This window comes from Muscardinus avellanarius (genome assembly GCF_963383645.1).
Source record: "Muscardinus avellanarius genome assembly, chromosome: 3".
NCBI classification, from domain to species: domain Eukaryota; kingdom Metazoa; phylum Chordata; class Mammalia; order Rodentia; family Gliridae; genus Muscardinus; species Muscardinus avellanarius.
The window spans coordinates 150,864,516-150,890,224 of record NC_137788.1 but is presented as its reverse complement, the minus strand read 5'-3'; the positions used below and the strand labels follow the sequence as shown (position 1 = coordinate 150,890,224).

General features: G+C 42.5%; 1 protein-coding gene across 1 annotated transcript in view; it reads left to right on the top strand.

Moving 5' to 3' along the window:
• The window catches only part of AGBL1 (AGBL carboxypeptidase 1), a gene marked incomplete at both ends in the record, with an annotated part of 531,035 nt that overhangs the window by 105,972 nt on the left and 399,354 nt on the right, over positions 1-25,709 (top strand). Inside the window, one exon of the mRNA XM_080692476.1 lies at positions 19,294-19,331. Within this exon, the coding sequence (XP_080548602.1) occupies positions 19,294-19,331 (38 nt within the window). The remainder of the gene's footprint in view (positions 1-19,293; positions 19,332-25,709) is intronic.

Here is a 25,709-nt window from a genome sequence, read left to right as displayed (position 1 = left end):
CATTCATTACTGATTTTGGCCTCTGGTAAGGGTGGCACATCATGGCAGGAGTGAAAGTCAGCGTCACTGGGTATATCATAAGCCAGGAAGCCAAGAGTGAGAAGATGGAGATGGACCTTCTGTGTGTCTCCACCTCTTAAAGGTCCAAAGCATCTCTAATACTGCCACCCTGGGGACTAAGCTTTCACATATGGATCTCTGGGAATACTTGCCTAAATCCTAGCAGCCTCCAGCTATAATCTCCCTACCAAAATGATGCCTAGAAAAAATTTTAATTGTATCTTAATTATAGCATCTTGAAGGTCTACGAATCTTCTGGCATCAAGATCCCATGTTTTTAAGTTAAAGTGAAATTTGACTCCAAATCTGATGTTTCCATGGCAAGTTTTAGTAAAGACTTGGGGCAAAAGTATTGGTGATGATAATTAAACATCAAACAGTATAGCAAAAAATAATCAGGCGTTAAAGACTTTAAAAGTTCCTCAAACATTTCCTTTCTACCGTATTTTATTTAATGCAAACTTTGTTATTTGTCTATATTTTGAAGTCTATCCCAGCTCTGCACTGGGGTTGTCTTTCAACAACTATCCCCTCTTATTATGGGTAATAGGACTAACTAAAGAAAGAAAATAAAAGGAATCTATGATCAAATAAATTGGAGGAGCTCTAGTTCAAATACAGTAGGATGTTTTTTTAACCCTAGGATGCCTTAAGAGCTTTGATATATTAATATATGCCGTAAACTTATAAGTCAGTGATTCTAAAGTCTTTACATATCAATTTTTTCTAAGAAATTATGTATGACGACTTTGGCTGCACATAGCATTTACTCTGACTTAAATTATTTAAGCAACATTTTTTTTCTTTTTCTCTTTTATTTTTACTTATTTATTTTTGTGTGCAAAGTAAACCTAAGGCCTGGCATATGTTAGTTGCGTGCTCTACCACTGAGCTAACTAGGAAGTCCAAGAAATCTTATCATTGTATACAACTGAGTTCAGACATAGTAGTTTATACTTCAAGGTTGGTTGATTCCATAGCTCAGTGATGGCTTTAAAGGCCCAGGTTTTCTCCATGTTTTCCTCTGCATGGCCAATAGTGAGTTCATTCTCAGGCTAGTTGAAAGATGGCTAAAGTAGGTTCCAGCCTCAAATCTAAAATGGCAATGTCCTGAAGAAGAGGAGTGACCATTTCTCCCTAGAATTCTTTCTTAGCAGTAAGAAACTGTTCTGGAATTCCCCAATAGGCTGTTGCATATTTCTGGCCAGAATTGAGTATTACTCTTATTCCTAAATTAATCAACAGCAAGGAGAATGCATGAGTTCCCTTTGTGCACTTTGATGGCAGGCATGGGATGGGAAGATACATGAACAAAACTGAGATTCTGTCTAGAAGGAATTATGTGGGATTAACTAGGCAGGTTGCTGGCAGTGTTCTCCAAGGAAACACTTAGCCATGTATTGCATTGTGTCCCTTCGAAACCCCAGCCTCCAATGTGCTTAAAGAGGTAGTTAGGTTAAATAAAGTTTTAAGGGTAGAGCCCTAATTCTATAGGACTGGAGGCCTTATGAGAGAAAGCAGCCCCCTTCCCTTGCTGATGCCACCCACACACTGAGGAAAACCATGTCAAGACATAGCAAGAAGACAGGAAGCAGTCTCTCTCTAGAAACCAACCCTGCCAGGCATAACCTACAAAACTGTGAGAAAATACATTTCTGCCCCTTAAGCCATGGAGTCGCTGATATTTTATTTTGATATCTTAAATAGATTAATCTATTAGTATGCTTGGGTAACCATATTAGAATTCTGTCAACGTTAGAAGTTATTAGAAGACTAATGCAGATTCTGGTACTGAAAAGTGGGGCGCTGTTGTAACAAATACCACAGATGTGGAAGCAGCTCTGAGGAACTTTAGAACTGGGTAGTGGGAGGGGGCTGGAGAGTTTCCAGGTGAATGCTAAGAAAAGTCCAGTTTGCTGTGAAGGAACTGTTGGTAGAAGTGTAAACATTGCAGGCAATGGCTGGCGAGGGCTCAGAAAGAAAAGAAAACAGCTGTAGAGAAAGACTCCATCTTTGTAGAGAATACATTTGTCGTCATAGACAGGAGGTTAATAGAAATATAGGCTTAATGGCCATTCTTGTGGGGTCTCGGATAGACGTCAGGAACAAATTAATGGAAACTAGAGGAAAGGGATGCTCATTATAAAGTGGCAAGGAACTTGGCAAAATTGCATTCTAGGGGAAAGAAGGACTTGCAAGTGATGAAGCTGGAAAATCGGCTGAAGAGATTTCTAAGAAAACTGTTGAAGGTGTGGCTGGGTTTTTTTTCCTATTGCTCGAGTAAGATGCGAGAGAATAGAGATATGGTGACAAAGGAATGATCAATCAAAAGCAACCAGAACTTGAAGATCTAGTAAATTCACAGTCTGGTCATTTTGAAGAAATTAGAGGCAGCCTGGTCTGAAGAAAACATCCAGGGTATGAATGGGCTATCATGTGATAAACACGTGATGGGATTGCATGAGCAGAAACACTGCAAACACATCACACTTTGAACTGAGGGGGAGAGAGGATAAAGTGCAACTTGAAAGAAAACTGTAAGACTTCTTGGATTCTGCAGAACAGAGTGATGGAGCTATTTGGTTGAAAATGTGAGATAGCCTTCACGAAGAGAGAAGAATGACCCCAAAGGCCATTTGGAGATTGTCATGGCTGTCATTCTCACTGTAGAGTACAGAGGCCCAAGAGAAAGCCCAGCCTTCAACTTGGCTTCAAAGGGTGGTTCACCTCCACTGTCTAAGGAGTTTTATTATGGTTGCGCAAGCAGGCAAATATATCCTTTAGTATGATAAAAAATAAATTAATGCATTTGTTTCTAGGAAAAGAGGTGAAATGCTTTCCCTCTATGCCAATTCCAGCCCTAGAGATGTCACTAAAGTTAAAACAACTTGCTGGGTAAATTTCTAGTCTTTTTTTTTTTTTTTGCATTCCTGGGGATGGAACCCAGGGGCATTCTACCTCTGAGCTACACACCAATTCCTGTTTTTTTATTCTTTATTTTGAAACAGGGTCTCACTGAGTTGCAAAGGCCCTTACTAAGTAGCTGAGGCTGGCTGCAAGCCAAAATCCTCCTGTCTCAGCTTCCCAAATGTGTGTGCAACTTAGCGAATATATGCATATCCATTCTAATTCTCTCTCTCTCCCTCCCTCCCTGTCTGTCTCTCTCTCTCTCTTCCTCTCTCTCTGTGTGTATACAGTTGTGCACACATACTTTTAATTGGTTACTTAATTTTTTTATATTACAGACAATTCTAAAAATCTTTTGTTCTAGAGAAAGAGAAAAAGATTTACAACATACTATGGCAGGTACTAACTCCTTGATGGGCATGAGAACAGAGGCTTTGCCAACCCATTCTTTTTAAAACCCAGGGCAGGTAGGGCACGATTTTCATCAGGGCACTAATAGGGACATTGACTTCTCCACCCACCTAGTGAATCATGACCAGTAAATTCCAAGAACTCTACCACACCAGGAAAAAACTTTAGCACTGACATTTTGCTATTATGCCAACTGTTTCTTTCTACTCAACAAAACATCTGGCTCTACCTTATTTCTTTTGAGTAGATATATTGTGCAGATATGCTATAATTTCTTCAACTATTTCAGTATGGGAAAATGTTGAAGGTGTGGTTCCCACACTTGTCTCAATGGAACATCTCCTGGGATTTGTATTCAGCAGAAGTCAAATTTTGGCTTCACTAAAGTAGACTTGTGGGTTCTCTGTGTCTGTTCATTGTCTTAAAAGAAGGCTTGACTTCTTGAATCTCCCATGACAATCGACTCTGGCCGTAGCAGAATGTATCCTGATAGTTATCATGATGACATAGGGCATTAATTAGTAGCCATACGCTGGGTAGTCATCACCGTGCTAACGTCCCACTTTGTAGGGAAATGAACTCTTTGTTCTTTTGTTCATGACACCATACTGTTATGGAAATGGGACATTACTCAGCAGCTGACTTAATCCATTTTGTTTGAACCCTCCTTCCAGCTACATGCATGGCTTGAATAGAATAAATCTGACTAATGAATTTGCAGGCAGGATTTTGGCAACATAAACGATTCTGGCCTCCCTAGAAAAGTTTTTGAAATTTGCCTGTGTTTACAAGGAAAATTACTTCTCATAATTTATATTATTTGAATCTAATTTTATTTATCAACAAGCACACAGCAAATGTACAAAACCCACTCTTGTAAAGCCGTTTAATCTTTAAACTCATTTAACCCTATCAATGGGGTTGTTAAAATAAATGCGGTTGATTCTAACATGCCTGAGAGTTTACACAACTGTACTGTTTGCGGGAGCCAAGATACTGTGTTTATCATAGACAAGAGATGGCCTTCCTTTGAGGATTGGATTGATTTGATTATTCTGTAAATCTGAATTCCATGCAGCTGCTGTTAATTGTCATACACGTAGCTCAGCTTGTTGACTTAGTTTTTGGAAGGTCCAGATGTAGTATTTTGGAAGATCGATTGATTCAATTTTTAAAAAATGATTTAATTTTTATTTCTTCAATTTTTTTGTGGTACTGGCGTTCCTGGAAGCCCTTCTACCTCCGGGCTACACTCCCAGACCTATTTTTTATATATATTTTTGGAGACAGGGTCTCTTAAACCAGTGCGGCTGGCTTCGAACCTACGCGATCCTCCTGTCTCTGCCTTCCAAGCGCGGGGATTACAAGCGTGCGCCACCATGCTCGGCTTATTTCTTCAATTTTAAAGTCTCATTTTGGCATGGGTTTATTTTAGGTGAAAAAAACACACACACACACACACACACACACACACATAGAGGAAAATAAAACAAATTAGCACCATTAAGCTGATGGGCCAGTGATTTAAAAAATTTAATAACCTTTTTGTCCTGATTTTAAAATTTTACAAGAAGAAAGATCTTTCCCAAGTCCATTTAATCCTTGGCACCTTATCTATGTCATCTGTGGAGGTTTTTTTTAGTACGGAAAATTAAGCCCAGTGGCATTATTTTTCTAAGCTCCACCATGAGCACTTTTTATTTTTCATTTTGAAACAGGGTCTTGCTAAGTTGCTACGGTTCTCACTAACTCGCTAAGTTGCTGACGGTGGCCTCCAACCCATCTGTGATCCTTCTCTTAGCCTTCCAAATACAAAGATTTAAGGCATGTGCCACCATGCCCAGCTTATAATATCTTTTTATATAAGGATAATTTATAAATATCACAGGTCTCAGATCCCATACTTAATTGTATAAAAATGTTTTTTTTTTATCACATTTTAGTTCCATTGTCTTATTTTTTTAGGGTAATGGTATTTCATTGTTCCCATCATAGTAGTGCCTCAAAGAATCATGGATTTCTTAAATTGGAAAAAATAGTTTTATTTAAACTTTCATCCAAATACTTTTGTATATTAAAGTTGCAAGCCACATAATAGTGGTATAATAGGCATAGTTATACTCATAATCATAGTTTATTAGTCAAGGTAAAGGGAAATCCACTGAGTAGTCCTCTGACTACCAATGATATAATATACATTAATACTTACATATGATAAGCAATTTATATCTATTACCATCATCATATTACAGTTGGTTAATATGATTTTAATAATATATTGGATAGCCAGACTTCCAGCATTCTATACCATAGACTTGTCTAGGGGTCACTCCTAGAATACTTCTGTGTAGGATATCACGGCACAGTCACACATCTTCTCTTCTGCATCTCTGCACACTTGAGTAGGGGAAGAAGTTCTTGTGCTTTCCTGTCTTGAAAGACAACTTGGGTAAGATGTTGATGAAAGAATGTCATTTGACTATTAATATTCTGGACTTTTAATTTGGGTATAGCTAACAAGCACATGCAGTGTCCTGCAGTCATATCTGAGAAGTTTGATTGCAAAGTACAAGTTGGCCTAAATGGAAAATGACTTCTAGAAATACTACAGCCCCCTCTGTAATCTTAGTACTTGAGAGGCTGAAAGAGGAGGATTGCAGGTTCAAAGCCAGCTTTAGCAACTTGGTGAGACCCTGTTTCAAAATGAAAAAGGGGGGTTGGGGTATAGCTCAGAGGTAGAATTCCCCTGTTTAGTCCCTAGTACCAAAAAAAAAAAAAAATTCCATCCCCCAGAGATGATGTCAGCAAACATGACTCAGTAGGTTGACAATTTCTTATCCTCTCAACACATAGTCTGTGATGTCTTCATTGAGAAAGCTTTGTCCAGGGACTGGGTGATGGCAGCTAGTGTTCATTTCTTGCCAATGGTGTTCATCAAAGCAACCTGGTGGTTGGAGGATGGAGAGGGAAGAGAAGGGTACCTTAGAGAAGATCAAGAGTCCTGAATGAAAATACAGGCTCTGTTCAATGCTTGGGCCACCTTGGGAATCTAGAGCATCTTTTTCATTGACAAAAATTGGCTGGGTAGTGCTTCAGTAACTTTGCTCTGTTATGTCAATTAGTTCTGAAGGTTACATGGGTCAAAAGGGTTATCCTTCTTTCTCAAGTTCTTTATAAGTACTTCACAGAGTTCTGACAAAGAGCTAATCAGTTTAACCCAAACAAGACGGTTCACCACAAAGTCTACACCTTGTATTAGCCACAAGAAAAAGGAGCATTGCCATATGATACTATTTCATAAACTCTTCATTTCCCTATTTTTCTTTATTAATCAATTTTAGTAACACTCTCCTGGAATCAAAAGACCTGGGTTGAGAATCAGAAAACCTGAGCCTAGAAAGTACATCTTTCAAAGTTTCTGTTTCTTCATAAGAAGATGGAAACTGTCTCAAATTTATTATAAAACATGAGGTGTACATGGTAAAGGAGAATCCACTGAATAGTCCCCTGACTACCAATGCATTGTTCAAATAGGCAGAGCATTCTATTACGTTGGGGATAACATTTTATGATCCTTAAAATAGCAAAGCTTCAAAATTCTTATTTCCTACCATTTTTCTGAATGACGCTGGTCCCACCAGATTGGAACATTGCTCTTCACTTCACATACCTGAAAGTTGTGAAAATATGTTATTCAGATAAGATCCATAGAGACCACCTGAGAGTCCTCGGTGCTAAGTACTGTAAGGGTTATCTCTGCTCCGGAGCAGCCTATGCTTGCAAAAGGGGGCAAAGGAAGCACATGATAAGTGCACAAATCTCTATTTTATTTTGAAGTGCTGGGGGTGGAACCCAGGGGCAGTGTACCTCCAAACTACACCCCCAGTTCTATTTTTTAGTCCTATTTTTAATCCTATTTTATTTTTTGAAACAGAGTCTCAATGAGTTGCAAAGGGTCTCACTAAGTAGCTGAGGCTGTCCATGAACTGTGATTCCCCCGGTCTCCGCCACTCGATTTAATAAAGGCCACCATAATGCTGAAATTTCCCTGTGCTCCACCTATTAATCTCTCCTTCCCAACCCCTGGCAACCTCTGGTACTTTTTACTATCTCCATAATTTTTCCTTTCCAGAATGCCATATAGTTGGATTAATACAGAATTTTCAGATTGGCTTCTTTTGCTTAGAGATATGCATTTAAGGTTACTCTATATCTTTTCATGGCTGATAGCTCATTTCATATTAGTGCTGAATAATGTTACATTGTCTGGATGCACCACATTTATCTACCCACCTGCTAAAGGACATCTTGGTTGCTTCCAAATTCTGGCAATTATGAATAAAGCCACTATAAATATATGTGTGCAGGTTTTTGAGTAGACATAAGCTTTCAACTAATTTGTGTAAATACTAAGGAGCACGTTGCTGGGTTGTATGGGACAAGTTTTGTAAAGCAAAATGAGAACCAATCTCTTTTTCGTTATTTGAAAAATCATCTTTGCAACATTTAGTTATTCCATGTGGTTTCTAGAGATGGTGTGAGGGTAGTATAAGTTTAGTAGAGGACCACTGAAAACCTCAATTATTTATTTACCCACTAAATATTTATTCAGAATTATCATTTAACAGGTGTCATAACTGCTCAAACTTCAAAGATTATAATAAAGTTGCTGCCTTCTAGCTTAATGTGGTGCAGATATATAAATATGTAATTTCCATGTTACCGGAAAAATGCCATAACAAAGGAAATTAAAAAGTGAGATGAGATCTTAGAGAAGGAAGGACTTTAAAGAGCTGGAACTCAGTTTATGTGGGGGATAGAATTGTCTGTCCAGCGAACACGGGGACCTGTTAATACTTTAGGAGCAACGTGAAACTACACAGGGTGGAGAGGAACTTTAAGTAGCTCAGTGTGTCTGCAGTTCTTTGAGAGATTATAGTCAATGTGGGACTTCATTGGTAATAAATTCTGTCTATTAGGCAATTAGAATTGGCACTTATTTCTTATCTCCCTTTTCATTTGGGTTGAAATGAAGATCTTGGTTTGTCAAAGTGATAAACAGTCCAGGGATGCTTGGAGTCACAGCCATAAATCCTGTCAACCCAGGAACGAGCACCAAACCATCGTGAGCCTTTGAGATGGACAGGAATGAACACCTGCTTCTGCTGTCTGAAACCTCAGTCTCGATCTTGAACAGGGGCCCTGAAGACTCAAGGGTCTTTTCGTAATTTTAGTTAGAAAAGAGATCTGTGTGGAATCTTTGCTTGCAGTTCCAGCAATCATAGCATTATTGGGAGGCATCATGAAGGGTCTTGAGCACTTGCCTTGAAAGAAAAATGGTTAGGAATCTTCATTTTATTCCTACTGAGAAAGTCTCTTGGGCAAATCTGGGGAGCACCTGTAACCCTGCCAGTGTTTCACGAGTGTGATTTCTAGATCAGCAGCACAGGGAAATTGTTATAGGTGCAGCTTCTCAGGCCCCACCCTGAACCTCCTGAGCCAGAAACAATGGAGCTGGAACCTGGCCTTTTGTGTTTGTTTGTTCCACCTTTTTAAAAAAATAGGTGCGTTATAATCATACATCATGATGACGTTCAGGTGATAGAGGCATCTATGCACAGAATAGTGGTTGGGCGCTCCCCAGTCTCCACCCCATTTCCTCTCCTTCCCCACCTTCCTGTGCAGGACACTGTGGTTGGCACTGACAAATTTGTGTATGCAAATGTGCATCATTCTGAGTTTCTAAAAGCTCCTCTGGGATTCTGATGCATGTTCGGGTTTGAGAAGCACTGGTCCCAGCCGTGAGTGGTGACCCTTCTTGGTGCTAATCTGCGTCCTGCCAAGTGAAGGAACACTTATGGGCCTCCCATACATAGCCTTTGACACTCTCTCATAAAGACCTATGCACTTTTTTGGGAACAGGAATAACTAATTATCAGATATAAAGACAACTGTTTCTCTATTTGGGAGATTACTTATTGTGGTAAAATATATGCAACATAGACTTGACCCTTTTTTGCACTCAACATCAATAATAATTAGGGAAATGCAAATCAAAACTAGTCAGATATGACCTCCAGCTCATCATGATGGCCATTATCAGAAAACAAGCAAAATCCCACAGGTGGTGAGAAGCTAAAGAAGTTGGAAAACTTAACCATGTGCAATTGTGCAGTCCCTATGGAAATCTCAGTATGGCAGTTCCTTAGAAAATTAAACATGGAACTACATTTGATATTTGGGTTATTTCCACCATTTCTCTATTGTTAATAATGCTGCTATGAATATGGATATACAAATATAATTTCAAATCTCTTTCAATACACCCAGAAGTGAAATTGCTAAATCAAATTGACCATTTTAATAGTTTTATTGGTGATTAGTAATTATACAACATAGTGAGGTCAGAGTGGAACATTTATATATGCAGAAGTCACTTACTGTGCTTTTTTCTGCATCCCAACCTCTTCCCTCTCCTTCTTTGCTGTACATGTTGGTGAGATTGGTAGTGACACCTTTATATATGAACGTAACATTATTGTATCTGTTTCCTTCTTCAAGCCTCCTCTTCCCTCTCTCCATTGTTCTATTGGCCTTCCTCTTATTTTAGCTGAAGTCCATTTTCTTTTCTGTTTTCTCTTTAGCTTCCAAAGATGAGAAAAAATAAGTAATTCTTGACTTTCTGAGAGTGGCTGATGTCACTTAGCATAATGTACTCAGGTTCTGTTCATTTTCCTACAAATACATGATTTTTTTATGGCCAAGTAAAACTCAACTGTGTGTATATACCACATTTTATCATCCATTCATCTGTTGGCCGACACCCAGGTAGGTTAAATAATGTGGCTATTGTGACTTGAACTGCTATAAACATGGGTATGTAAGTATAATTGCTATTGTACTCTAATTCTTCCAAAAAAAAATACCAAGGAGTGGTATAGTTGGGTTATATTGTATTTCCATTGTTAGTCTTTTGAGAAACATTTCAACTGATCTCCTTATTGATCATTTAAATTTTTTTTTTCAGTACTAGGGATGGAACCCAGGGGCATTCTACCTCTGAGCTACACCCCCAGTTCTATTTTTTTATTCTTTATTTTGAAACAAGGTCTCACTAATTTGCAGAGGGCCTCACTATGTAGCTGAGGCTGTCTGCAAACCCGCAATCCTGTCTCAGGGCTAAGTACTTGGATTACAAGCCTGTGCCCTCACGCCTTACTTATTTCAATAATTATTGAGTGTGCAATTTAGTGGTATTAACTACATCTACCATGTTGTAGAATCATCGTCACTATGTATTTCCAAATCTTTTGGATTATCCCAAATGAAATTCTGTTAACCATTAAATAATAACTTCCAACTTCCCTTCCCCTTAGCCCCTGGTAACCTCTAATCTATTTTTTTATCTTGATAAATCTGTCTATTGTAGATGGCTCATATAGGTGGAACCAGTCACACAGTACTTGTCTTTATGGTAGTATGTGTTGCTTTTCCTAGTGCTAGAAGGGACCATGTATGGGGCGCTGTTACACCTCGAACAGGCCAGATAAGATTCTTCCTTAATCTGCCCCATAGCTAGAGCATAATCAGATACATTTCTGTCTGTTCACTGAATTGGGAAATGCCCCTTGGGCACCTGCTTTGTGCTGCACATTGACATTATATATCATATCTCTCCTTTTGTGCTTTCAGGTGTTTCCAGAGTAGATGGTATCATACATACTTTTAACTTACATGAATTCAACTGAGTGTGTAGTATAGCGTTTATCCATCTATATGAATATAATATTCCTACGTTCATCTAGGAAACATTCTGTAAATTTTATTTTGCATGTATATGCTTAATTATATTCTTTACTTATTTTATATTAATATAGACACATTATAGTTGTAAATCCATGTACATTGTAATTTATAAATAATTTCAGGAAATTCAAAGGGAAAGTTTACCTACAGTGCCTATTTGAGAGTCAAGCCCTATGTAGAAAGGGACTCTCCTATTTGTGAACATTTATTGCATTTCTTTTCAGACATTGGATTTTTTCTTCTTGGCGCTGGGGATTCTCAAAGATTTTAGCTAAATCCTTGTTCTGATGGTGTTGCCCATGGGATTGGAAGAAATCCAAAACCATTTCCCCTTTGCAGAGTTGCTGCATGTGCCAAGTGAGGCAGGGTGGGGTCCCCCAGGCTTTATTGCAGGGCTGTGCTCCTGGTCACCATCTCAAGCGGTAGCCATCCTCTCTCCCTGGTCCTGTTGAGTGTTACTAATCAAACCAGCCTAAGTCTTGATTTCAATTTATCTTACAAAAATCTCCCATGATTAATTATGGCTCCCATGAGCTGTCTTTAGCAGCATCTGGATGGAGTTGGATGTGGGTGTATTTTTTTTTTCTTTCAGAGGGAAAGGAACAGTTTCCATGTACAGCACAGGATCTGGTTTAACCTTTGTATCATATCCTCATGTTTTCCTCTCCTTCCATCATGTAGGGGATATTTCAGCTTCCATTTCTATTTTATCCTCTCCTTTTTGCAAAAGGTGGTTAGTAATATCCACGTGTTATCTATTTTCCTGAAGAGTGTGTGTGTGTGTGTGTGTGTGTGTGTGTGTGTGTGTGTGTGTATTTGGGAGCATATGCCTATGCCTGCCCATGAGTATAATTTTATCTATCTTGCTAGTCCCTCTCAAGCCAGCAGGAGGCCTGGGATATACCAGATGGTATCCTGGGCATCTGTGCTCACAGGCAACATGTTCCATCCTTGCAAAGGTCCTTCTGCTTTATCTACCTGTTAATTAGTTAATTCCTTTTTCCCCTATTTTTTCTTTCTGTTGTACAACCCTTCCAGACACTGCCAACTCTAATATGGTCAAATTCTAGGCTCTCCATCTTCATTCTTTCTGAAAACACTCTGACATTGGCCACATTGTTCAATGCAGTACTGGATGGCAGAGGCCAGGTGTCTGGCTTTGGGGCCAGACAGAGGGAAGACCAAGTTCCAACATTTCTGCTTTTTGATGTGGTTACTTGAGGTGGTTAACTGACCTTAGTACTTTGAGTCATATGAGGATTGTCATGAGAAGTGATTGAGTTAGTTACTTTTTACCATAATATGTCATGAAATTCTGTAAGCTCTAAATTCAAAATAAGTCCTTCTTTTTCTTGAGAAGATCACTGTGGTTGTACCTGAAATACAATTTGAAGTGGCCTAGAGTACACACAAGTGCATCAGTGTTGGGGCTATTGCAGTAGTGAGAAATAATATTTTTGGTCATTTCTAACTGGCTTAGGTATTGAATGTTTTCTAGTTTTTAGTGTGAAACATTTCTTTTGTAAAATTTATTACCAAGAGCTACATTCTTTTTGGTGCTATGAAAAATAAAATTAAAAAAATATACTATGAGCTGTTCTTTGCCAGTGTGTAAAGATAAATCAGTTGATTTTTTGTGTGTATTGATCTTGCCATTGCTATTTTGAAAATCTTGTTTATTAATTTTAATAGTTTTTCATGGGTTGTTTAACATTCCCTATATCTGAGAATCTGAGAACATGCTCTCTGTCAATAAATACTTTTTCTGATTTGCATTCCATTTATTTATTTATTTTTACTTATTTATTATGCTTAAAAGTCCTAGTTAGAACCTCTAGTATAGTACTGAACAGAGATATTACTGTAAAAAACTTTTATTCCTAATCTTAGGGGAGAAGCATTCAGTTTTTCTTCATTAAATAGCATGGTGGCTGTGCAATTTTTTGTGGCCCTTTTTATTAGGTTAAAGAAGTTCCCTTTTATTTCAGTTTGTTGAATGACTTTTTAATAAAAGTATAATGGATTTTGTCAGATGAAATTTCTATATCTTTTAAGATGATTATATTTTAATTATTTGGCTATTATGGTGGATTCTGACATTGGCTGATTTTTAAAAATAATTTTATAGGTGCTTTATAATTATACAAGATATGGAAACATGTACATATACATCACTTGTTATATTTTCCTCTGGATCCTGCCCTGATGCCCCCTCCCTCCTTCCCTGTACATGTTAGTGAAATTGGTAATGATACCTTCATATGTTATTAGTGACACTTTGTATATAACCTTATTTGACCTGTTTCCTTCCTCAAGCCTCTTTCTTTCCCTTCTTTTCCTCTTCTCCCCTCTCACTATTCTATTGGTCTTTCTCTTCTTTTATCTGAAGTCCCTTTTCTTTCTGATTTTCTCTGGCTTCCATATATGAGAGAAAACATACAATTCTGGACTTTCTGAGACTGGCTGATATCAGCATAATGTTCTCAAGTTCTATCAATTTTCGTATAAATGGCATAATTTGGGTTGTTGTGGATGGAATCATTAGCAATAAGGGAAATGCAAATCAAAACTATACTGAGATTTCATTTAACTCAGTTGGAATGGCACTCATCAAGAGTACAATCAGCAATAAAAGCTGGTAAGGATATGGGGAAATAAGAACTCTTATACATCATTAGTGGGATGGCACATTAGTTCAACCACTGTGACGCTCAGATGGAGGATTCTCAAAAGATTAGGAGTGGAATCACCTCATGACCCAGCTAAACCACTCCTTGGTATCTTTCAAAAAAGAATTAAATTTAGAGTACTTCAGCAATATTCGCTCACCCATGTTGTTAACAGCACAATTCTCAATAGCAAAATTATGGAACTAACCTAGGTGTCCATCAAGAGATGAATGGATAAAGAAAATGTGGTTTACACAAACAACTAAGTGTTACCCAGCCATAAAGAAGAATAGTGCTTGATATTCAGATGTCAAACCAACCTTGCATTCCTGGGCTAAATTTCAATTGGTAATTGTGCTTAATCTCTTGAATATCACCTATGTTCAGTTTGTTCCACATCTCCACATAACTTTCTACTGGTTTCTGGCTTTTGTTGTCTTTCAGAGTCCTTATATTTTTAAAGTTGCAGAGCCACAAAAACATGTTGAATAACTTCTCAAAATCCTATTGTAAATCCTTCGCTTAGATTTACTTAGGTTTAGAGTGAAGACAAAGTCCTTAAAGTGCTTACAAGGCCTTACGTAAATGACACCTGTTACCTCACACCTCAGTCCCTGCCTGTCTTCTACTCTTCTTGGCTCCAGCACCCCTGTCCAAATTGCTATTTCTTGAAAGGTTGCGGGCTGTGAACATATATTTTCTTCTGATATTTTCAAGATAAATTCTTCCTCTTCTCACATTTCTGTTCAGATGTGGCCTGTTCAATGAAGCTTCCCCAGTCAACCTTTTAAAACTTTAAACCCATTCTTACATAGCTGATCTTGTTACCCTGTTCTTACTTTCTTTTTTTCATAGCACTACATATATCACATTTTGAAATACTAATTTAATATACCTTTCAAAATGCTATTGCCTTTAAACATTTTTTATTTTTGCACTGTAGTCATACATCTTAATGGGGTAGAAGATGGTAGTGAGATACATGCACACATCACTCACTTAGCTCTTTTTCAATTCTTATATCATTTCTCCCCCCTTCCCTCTTACTCATGTTTGGCTTACCAATTGACTTTGATATGTTTATGAATGTACATCATACGTATTAGGAAAATTTGGGGCTCACCCCTCACACTGTGCCAGTCAGCATGGTAGAGAGGCAAGCCAGAGCCCACTGTGATTGCTCACATACCCAGCAGGCTCCACTCTCCCACTCTTGAAATCCCAGTATTTGGGAGGCTGAGATAGGAGAATCGCAGGTGTGTAGCCAGCCTCGGCTATTTAGTGAGGGTCTCCACAACTTAGACCCTGTTTCAAAATTAAGAATTAAAAAAATAGGGCTGGGGTGTAGCTTAGAGGTAGTATGCCCCTGAGTTCCATACCTAGTACCACAAAGAAACCCCCAACAAAACACCCCCAAAATGCTCTTCCCTATTAACTCTAGTCTCCAAGAATATAATCTCTGAGAACAAGAATATTTGGTCTGTCAATTAGTCCTGGCATGCGGTCAGTGCTCAATAAATATTTGTCAAGTGAAGGAATAACATATAAAGCTCTTAGCCAAGCCCTTATTTTTAGAAAAGTATTCAGCAAACATTCAGTGGTATGTTAGGTCTAACATTACTAAGCAGAAGAGGTAGAATAGTGAAAAAGTAAACCGTGTTTTCTGTTTTCTGAAGCTTGCAAACTGGAAGAAGAGAGAGATTTATAAAATAATCATAAAAACTGAAAGAATAATTAGAAACTGAATTGTGTACTGAGAAAAAAAGGGAAATAAAAATTATATATACATCTAACAAGAGACTAAGAGTCAAGGAAGCCTTCCCTACGGGAATGACACCCTAGTTAGGGTTTAAAGGATGAGGTCTAAGTTACAGGTGAAGGAGGCAGGGAAAATCAAAGGCATTTGAAACTGCAGCATTAACGAAGATCGAAGATGAGTGGAAGGAACGTGTCCCAGACTTGTTCAGAGGCCATAAGGGCAGAAGAAGAGATAATGGTGTGAGATGTGGCTGGGGAGACTAGCAGCTGCCAGCGTTGTTGGGGTCTCTTGGTTCAGGCCTCTTTCAGGTTTGCATTTTTATTCAGGAGAAGAATGGGTATGGGGCAGCAATGTGGAGGATGCTCTCATTAGATCTTTCTCTTGAGATGTTCCCTTCACTCGCAGCCTGAGGTACAATTTGAAGGGGACCACGAGCAGAATGGAGAGATTAATTATGAAGCTACGAGAGCAATCAGACATGAGATGCTTGTGTGATTTTAATTTATTTTATTTCTCTCTGCTTAACTATAATTTATAATATACCTGAAATGATTCTGCAGTTGCTGTACATTTATTATACTGGAAATTAAAATCTAAATTTCAACCAAGAACCAATAATTCAAGGAATCATATTTTTCAGTGAAGGTCCAGATCTCAACATGCCTGAATTAGGGTGATGAAGCAGTGATCAGGGAGAAAAGACAACTTAAGAACTCCAAGCCGGGTGTGTTGGTGCACGATTGTAATCCCAGAATTCGGGAGGCTGAACCAGGAGGATCCAGGTTTGGGATAGCCTCAGCTACTTAGTGAGGTCCTTTGCAACTCAGTGAGACCCTGTTTAAAAATAAAGAATAAAAAACAGTGCTGGGATGTAACTCAGTGATAGAATGCCCCTGGATTCTATCCCCAGTACCACACACACAAAAAGAAATCTCTAGAAGTTAACTTTGGGTGTTTGTGTAAATGGAGATGTCAAGGGGAAAGGGCAGGTAGGGTAAAGGATACATGTTCAACCTCAGGGAAAGTAATTTCTCTGCGACCTGAGGATGGTCATGTTTTGGTAAAGACTATGTTAAGATCCTGCTGTCTGAATGTTAAAGATACCAAGAAGCTTTGGGTGGTGGGCAGAGTCTCAGGTGGTCCCTCACGATCTCTGCCTCCTGATGTTTATTTGTGTTTTGTGTCTACTTCCTCTGCATGTGAGCAAGAACTTCAGCTTGTTTCTTAGCAAAAGAACACGATAAAGCCGAGGGCATGCCACCTTTGTGCTTCTATTATGTTCTGGAAGGCTTTGTCTTGTATATGTGCTCACTATAGAAACGCTCCCTGTTGATAAAGTACACAGTCATGTTGGAGAAACCCACATGGTAAGGAATAGTATGTGGTGGCTACTGGGAACTGAGGGTCACCTCTAGAAGCTAGAGTGCTCGTCACTGACAGCAGAAAGCCAGTGCCAGCCCACCGCCACAAGAAATACATTCTGCTGAGAAATGGTCAGAGTTGAACAGCCAATCTTGGCACTTAGGCCTCTAGAGGAATACAGTTTAGGGCCCACTGGAATCCCTGCCCCATGTGAACCTGAGACAGTAAGTGTTGTTTTAAGCTGCTAAGATTATGATAACTTATTACACAATAGTAAACAATTAATATTGATGACTATTGCTATAGGCTATAGAATATTTGACTTTTGAGAGAGAGAGAGAGAGAGAGAGAGAGAGAGAGAGAGAGAGAGAGAGAGATTGATTGATTCTAAAATTTACCTAGGGTTAGGAACCGTTCCACTTTCCCTTTAGGGACTTCTCGAAGCTGGCAAATCACCATCTGTCGGTTCTCTTCCTGCAAACACATGCAGAGAGGAGCCTGTTCCCTCACACCACCTTCCTTGATCTGATGATACTGTTCCAGCTAATGGTGCATTTCAGGGAATGTGGCAGGATTTTAATTCAATTTTTCTTTTATCTCACTTTTTACACCATCTCACCAGTTGGATCTCACTATGTCTACTATGTGATTCTGAAATATCAAGTAAATCTGGAACCCAAGGCCATAGAAGAGATGCTCCAAGCTTCAAACCCAAGCCCGTTTCCTAGTGCAGCCACTGAGCCCTGACATGCAAAGGCTTTGGCAGTAGAGTTACATTTTTTGTTCCCATGACCACCACTGAATGTCTAAATCTACTCGGGCTATGCCAAACCATACCACCACGCAGACCCAGTCAGTGAACTCATACTGGACAAGTTTGCTTCAATGGCTCTGTGATATATTATTAATTCTGTGACCCTGCTCCAGTCACTTAACTTTAAACTGTGCAGTCCTTATATGAGAGATAAAGAAATCTCAGTGATATATATTTTAATGCCTTCTAGAATTATGTTAAAAGTAGAGAGAAGTTCAGAGCACCAGATTTAGGGTCAGGCAGAAGTGGATTTGTTTCTCAATGTGCTTCTTGGCAGCTGCTGGACTTTGGGTGGGTTATTTGACCTTTATGGATTTCCTTGTTGCCATTTGTACAATGGAACCAGTAATTTCATCTTCTATTATTCCTGTGAAGATAAAACGTGATATATGCAGGATACTTGGCACAGTGTTTGGCAATTATCGGGATTCCTTAAATAGTGGTGATAATTATTAGACTCTTGTATGGCTCTTGAAATTTACTTCTACTTGAAGAATTAAATTGAGTTGTTGTAACTCCATGGCTTTTTAGTAAATTATTGATAAAAGAATATGAGTTTGTCAAAGATTTATACTTGGCTTTTATCAGGGAGGAGAGGGGAGGTGATCTGTGACACCCAGATCTTGACTGGCTGTCTTCTGCTGTGAAACGAGTAGAATGGCAGCTGTTCCACTTTGCTTTTGGCTATTATTAAATTATTTGGAGCAGCCAATTTTCCATCACATGAGCTTTTGAGGGACACATTAAAAAATAGCAGGAGGTCTTTGTGAATCCTTCCTAGGCTTAGGAAACAAAAGACCACTAAGGTTTGGCCAGAAGTATTTTTTTTTCATTTTCACCAGATTTGTTTTATTTTATTATTTTATTTTATTTTATTTACAACATAATTAACCTGGCCAGAAGTATTTTTACTCTTACTTGCATCTTTTCACAAGATTATAAAATTCCTCCATGGAGAGAAACAATGCAGTTGGATGGAAGTCTCTGACATAACCATTTTTCATCATATGGACACAGCCTCTTTCCAATGTGAGGATATTTCAGTGCGCTCCCAGGAATGTGAGTGTTTCAGGAAGTTTGGACTGCACTGATGCAGTCACAAGCCTCCAAGCCCTGCTCTCCCCCAGCCCACACTGCAGAGTCCCCCTTGTGTTTCCAGGTACCAGTTAGGAACTCACAAGAGCTGTGGCTGGTATGAGTAACAACCAAACTAAGCAAGTTGGACAAGGAAGTTTGAGAAAGGTAGGAGGCAAGAGGGAGCAGGAAGGAGTTTGTCAGGAACAGAGGAGACCTCTGAGACCGGTCTGCAAGACAGACGCTTCATGCTGTGCAGTTTCTACATTTAGGCCCCTTTAATGGTCAGTGGTACGATCGATAGAATGCCTGCTACCGGGTTAATAATGGGCCTGTGAAGTGGGAGCAATGGGCACCCCAGCTATGGGATCCATGGGCTGACAAAAAGACCATTGAACATTGACTTTTCACTTTTCTTTCTCTTTCCCCAGGGTGGCCACTGAAGTTTTGGCAGCATTGCTGAAATCCAGTAAGCATTTCTTTTGAAGAGTGGTTCTTTCTTTCCCCTCTGATTTTAGATATTCTTGTTGTCCCTGCGGCTATTTTCTGACCTGTTAGGAATAGTGCCATGTCCTGGGTCTCTGGGAAAGGATGGAGAATGTTATAACTGTTCTAAGTACATGGTCATCCAGAGACAGTAAATCTCTGACCCTGTGGACATGTCCATATACAATATCACCAGGACAATCAACCTTAAAGTGGGTATATTTTCTATTGTAGCCCAGAGTACTCTCTGGCTTCTTCTAACAGGGTCATGAGTCCTTAAAGATTGTTGAAATAAATTCCATATTCCCATTGGAATTGTTCAATGGAAGAAAACATTATGGCTGGGTGGGGACAGAAGATTCTTGTGCTTGGTTTTTAACCCAGCTCATGATTCTCTGTTCTCAGCCAGGTGGAGTGTTGGGAATTGCTTGGACAGTGTAGGTGTTGATAACAGATTTATATTGAGAACTTGGCTCCTTCTTTAGTTACTTGAGTGATTGCAATAGAATAGCTCTAGGGGTCTGAATAATTGTGAAGATTCTTTTTCTTTTTTTTTTTTTTTTTTTGCCCTGGCCTAATTATATCAGGAGTCAATTTCATGTGTGCAGTATTTTAGGAGGCAGGATGCACTTGGGAGTAAAGAAGTCTAAGCTTAATGTTTTTATTTTTTACCTCCTCCTTGCCTCTTCATCTGTTTTAATTTGGCACATTGGAAACCAGTTGCACCAATTGTGATATTTGATTCCTCACAGGGATCCTGAGGCCTGTGGGTAATAGGTGAGCTTTAATAAAACTTATAAATAAATACAAATAAAAATACCCTCTCCCTCTCAACCATGCACCTCTGGTGACTATGAGCACAGAGGTAGAGCCAAGCCACACGGTGTGTCCCTTTATAGACTGAAGAAAAAACTGAATTTTGAGTTCATGTGGTTTACTGGGACTTGACATGATACACAAGTCAGTTCCCAGCTTTACCACCTGCAGGTAGAATGAATAGGGAGAAAAGGCAGGGGAGGGAAAAGTGGGAGGTAATGACATGCGTGAGACAGGAGGGGATGGACAAATATTACCTGTGAGTTCTGTGGAGGGCACTGTTCATTTTCAGAGTGAACTTATTTCAGGTTTAATATCGTGATTCTTGTATACCTGCTTTCAGTGATAATACTTGATGCAGCACGGTGAGAGGGTGTTGAATAAAGGAGACATAAGGGAGATGAATAGAATTGGTTTGTTTGCCTGGGAATGCCATGCTTAGGAAAGATAGCTATTGCCTGAATCCTTCTATTCGCCTTGGCAGTGAAGACTTAATGTGTCATGGAAGAGGGGACCCAGGACCTGGGTGTGGCCAACTTACCTTCCACAAGTATTTTTCTCAGCCCCCAAGCTTAGAGTTGAATGTCCTGTTAGAAAATGCACCTGTGATGTGTAAAAGTCTGGAAATAATAGTCACATACCATTTGATATGTTAATAAGAAACATAGTACCTGAACTCAGGAGAAAACAAAAGCCAGTGGAAATATAGATTGGCATAGGTATTAGATTGGCATAGGTATATAGGTTGGCATAGCTAGGTATTAAGCACACTAGTTGTGCTTAGTGAGCTGGGCATGTTGTGCTAGGGGGCTCAGCTTTTAAAGCTCCCAACTATACTCTCCTTTTGGATCTGGACTCAGATATAACTTTCTTTGGAATACCTTTTCCAAAACTGGGTTTGATGCCCCTCCTGCATTCCCATAGACTCATGCATCTCAACTTTGATTATACTATATCAAAGTTGCCATTGTCCATTTCTCCAGAAGATAGTAAGTTTTTGAGGGACAGAGTAATCCTAATTGATCATCATGTGGCATCAGCACAATAAAGACACTCAAACAAGTATTTTTTACTTTAATTTTAAGCAAATAAGTGAATGATTTGTGATATTCACATATATCAAACTGTCAATGCTGTTCCCTCCTACCTGAATCCAAAACCCACGATTTTATTTATTTATTTATTTATTATTATTATTTTTTAATTTATTTATTTTTTTTAATTAATTTATTTTTTAAATTGGTGCATTGTAGTCATATATCAATCACATTGGAGTACAAGACTTGAGAGGATATACAAGCACACATCATCCAATTAGCCCTCCTCCAGCCCCCGTCCCATTCCCTCCCCCTCCCTCCATCCCACACTTCTTTGGTGATTTACTTTGATACATTTGTTTATGTACCTCCTGCATTTTAAAGAGGCTCCGTCCTCCAGTATTACATACCCTCTGATTGGTCACATTAGTTGCTTCACTATAGGGCCCTTTCTATAGCTCAACCTTTTCCTGTTGCCCGTTTCCTCCTAGTTATTGCTGATTAAGAGAAGCGTCTGATTTATATTTTCTGCGATATTTCTCTGTGCATGCTGCGTTGCAAGTACCAATCCCACTCTTGATGGTCCCAGTAGTGGCCTGGCTACTCAGTGGACTGATCCAGACCTCGCTGGCTCACGCAGCGGCCTTGCCTCATGGGAGGACCCAGTTCTGGTCTCGCTGGCCCCTGAACCGGTCAAACCCCTAAGCTGGCTTTGGTCCCGACCTTGGAGGCCGCAGGAGTGAACTTGCCTCACGCCAGGCTCCGATGCTGGCCATTGGCCCCTGCACCAGTCTAACCCCTTGGCAGGATTCCAGTCCCGGCCTCGGAGGCCCCAACACTGGTAATGCCTCACGGCAGGCTCCGATGCCGGCCTCACTGGCCCCAGCACCGGCCTAACCCCTCGGCAGGATCTTATCCTGGCCTCGAGGCCCCAGTACCGGCCTTGCCTCAAGGCAGGCTCCGATGCCGGCCTCGCTGGCCCCAGCACCAGCCTAACCCCTCAGCAGGCTCTTATCCTGGCCTCAGAGGCCCCAGTACCGGCCTTGCCTCACGGCAGGCTCCGATGCCGGCCTCACTGGCCCCAGCAGTGGCCTAACCCCTCGGCAGGCTCCGATCCCGGCCTCAGAGGCCCCAGTACCGGCCTTGCCTCAAGGCAGGCTCCGATGCCGGCCTCGCTGGCCCCAGCAGCGGCCTAACCCCTCGGCAGGCTCCAATCCCGGCCTCAGAGGCCCCAGCACTGGTCATGCCTCAAGGCAGGCTCCGATGCCGGCCTCGCTGGCCCCAGCACCGGCCTAACCCCTCGGCAGGCTCTTGTCCTGGCCTCGGAGGCCCCAGTACCGGCCTTGCCTCACGGCAGGCTCCGATGCCGGCCTCACTGGCCCCAGCAGCGGCCTAACCCCTCGGCCGGCTCCGATCCCAGCCTCGGAGGCCCCAGCACTGGTCATGCCTCAAGGCAGGCTCCGATGCTGGCCTCGCTGGCCCCAGCACCGGCCTAACTCCTTGGCAGGCTCTTATCCTGGCCTCGGAGGCCCCAGTACCGGCCTTGCCTCACGGCAGGCTCCGATGCCGGCCTCGCTGGCCCCAGCACCGGCCTAACCCCTCGGCATGCTCCGATCCCGGCCTCGGAGGCCCTAGCACTGGTCATGCCTCACGGCAGGCTCCGCTGCCGGCCTTGTTGGCCCCAGCACCGGCCTAACCCCTCGGCAAGCTCTTATCCTGGCCTCGGAGGCCCCAGTACCGGCCTTGCCTCACGGCAGGCTCCGATGCCGGCCTCGCTGGCCCCAGCACCGGCCTAATCCCTCGGCAGGCTCTTATCCTGGCCTCGAGGCCCCAGTACCGGCCTTGCCTCAAGGCAGGCTCCGATGCCGGCCTCGCTGGCCCCAGCACCGGCCTAACCCCTCAGCAGGCTCTTATCCTGGCCTCGGAGGCCCCAGTACCGGCCTTGCCTCACGGCAGGCTCCGTGCCGGCCTCGCTGGCCCCAGCAGCGGCCTAACCCCTCGGCAGGCTCCGATCCCGGCCTCGGAGGCCCCAGCACTGGTCATGCCTCAAGGCAGGCTCCGATGCCGGCCTCGCTGGCCCCAGCACCGGCCTAACCCCTTGGCAGGCTCTTATCCTGGCCTCGGAGGCCCCAGTACCGGCCTTGCCTCACGGCAGGCTCCGATGCCGGCCTCGCTGGCCCCAGCACCGGCCTAACCCCTCGGCATGCTCCGATCCCAGCCTCGGAGGCCCTAGCACTGGTCATGCCTCACGGCAGGCTCCGCTGCCGGCCTCGCTGGCCCCAGCACCGGCCTAACCCCTCGGCAGGCTCTTATCCTGGCCTAGAGGCCCCAGTACCAGCCTTGCCTCACGGCAGGCTCCGATGCCGGCCTCACTGGCCCCAGCAGCGGCCTAACCCCTCGGCAGGCTCTGATCCCGGCCTCAGAGGCCCCAGTACCGGCCTTGCCTCACGGCAGGCTCCGATGCCGGCCTCGCTGGCCCCAGCAGCGGCCTAACCCCTCGGCAGGCTCCGATCCCGGCCTCGGAGGCCCCAGCACTGGTCATGCCTCAAGGCAGGCTCCGATGCCGGCCTCGCTGGCCCCAGTACCGGCCTAACCCCTTGGCAGACTCTTATCCTGGCCTCGGAGGCCCCAGTACCGGCCTTGCCTCACGGCAGGCTCCGATGCCGGCCTCGCTGGCCCCAGCACCGGCCTAACCCCTCGGCATGCTCCGATCCCGGCCTCGGAGGCCCCAGCACTGGTCATGCCTCACGGCAGGCTCCGCTGCCGGCCTCGTTGGCCCCAGCACCGGCCTAACCCCTTGGCAAGCTCTTATCCTGGCCTCGGAGGCCCCAGTACCGGCCTTGCCTCACGGCAGGCTCCGATGCCGGCCTCGCTGGCCCCAGCACTGGCCTAATCCCTCGGCAGGCTCTTATCCTGGCCTCGAGGCCCCAGTACCGGCCTTGCCTCAAGGCAGGCTCCGATGCCGGCCTCGCTGGCCCCAGCACCGGCCTAACCCCTCAGCAGGCTCTTATCCTGGCCTCGGAGGCCCCAGTACCGGCCTTGCCTCACGGCAGGCTCCGATGCCGGCCTCGCTGGCCCCAGCACTGGCCTAATCCCTCGGCAGGCTCTTATCCTGGCCTCGAGGCCCCAGTACCGGCCTTGCCTCAAGGCAGGCTCCGATGCCGGCCTCGCTGGCCCCAGCACCGGCCTAACCCCTCAGCAGGCTCTTATCCTGGCCTCGGAGGCCCCAGTACCGGCCTTGCCTCACGGCAGGCTCCGATGCCGGCCTCACTGGCCCCAGCAGCGGCCTAACCCCTCGGCAGGCTCCGATCCCGGCCTCAGAGGCCCCAGTACCGGCCTTGCCTCATGGCAGGCTCCGATGCCGGCCTCACTGGCCCCAGCAGCGGCCTAACCCCTCGGCAGGCTCCGATCCCGGCCTCAGAGGCCCCAGCACTGAAAACCCACGATTTTAACGTGTAGATACGAAATCTATTTACTTTACTGGCTTTAATGTATAAGCAGTTTTTAGTGTTACCTAACAAAGATGCATAGGTTTATTTGCTAATTCTGCTTAGCTTTGTTTGGGGTCTTAGGTTATTTATAACAGAGTTAGAACAGAGGCTCACTAACATTTTCTCTCCCATTAAATTCTCTACTTAATCTATATTGGTATTTGAGGCTGGATAATTCTTCGATGTTAGGGTTTTATCTGTGCATTGCTGGATATTTAAGTGACATCCTTGGGTTCCATCTACCAGGAACCAAACATCACCCCCATTTATAAGAGACAAAATTATCTTCAGATACTACCAACTGCCTCTCCTACAACCCTACAATAGGAAGCTCAGAATTGCTTCCTATTGGGAATCACTCATGTATATTTGGGCACACACATGAACTGAAGCCTACTCAAAGTTTCAAAAGACTCCTCCCCACATACCTTTCTTGTTATCTTGTAGAAATATCCTTCTTGCATAATTAGTCTTAAATTCTTTTGCGTTGGCATCAGTCATATGGGTTCCTAAGAGGAAAGAACACCAACACAGGCGCTTATTATGAATATCCATGGGACCTATTGACAGCTGAGTCACAGGCTGTCAAGGTTCTTGAGAGCCTTAGAACAAGGAGAGCGGGTAGGTTTTATCCCAGATGGAAACTCCAATGTACAGGAAAAAGGATTCTGAGATCCCATTTGAGGTGGGTAGGGAAGAGGGATGAATTCAGATTGCAAAGTCTGTTATGGGTTTGGGTAGGAAAGAGAATGGCATACCAGGCAGGTGCCATTTTTGTTCTATTGGCCTATCCAAAGTGGTGTGGTGTGTGGTGTGCGTGTTGGGGCATACATGAAACCACTTCGGGTAGGCTGGGGTTACTTTGGGGCATGAGTGTCATGGAACTTTTCAGTTGCTTTATATTGTCTACATGTCATGCAGGGTAAGACCTGACACGAGATTTTTTTTTTCAATGTGGATTTCAGAGTGACTTCGTATCAGTTAAACTTTAATGCAGGAAGTCAGTTTCTGTCTAAA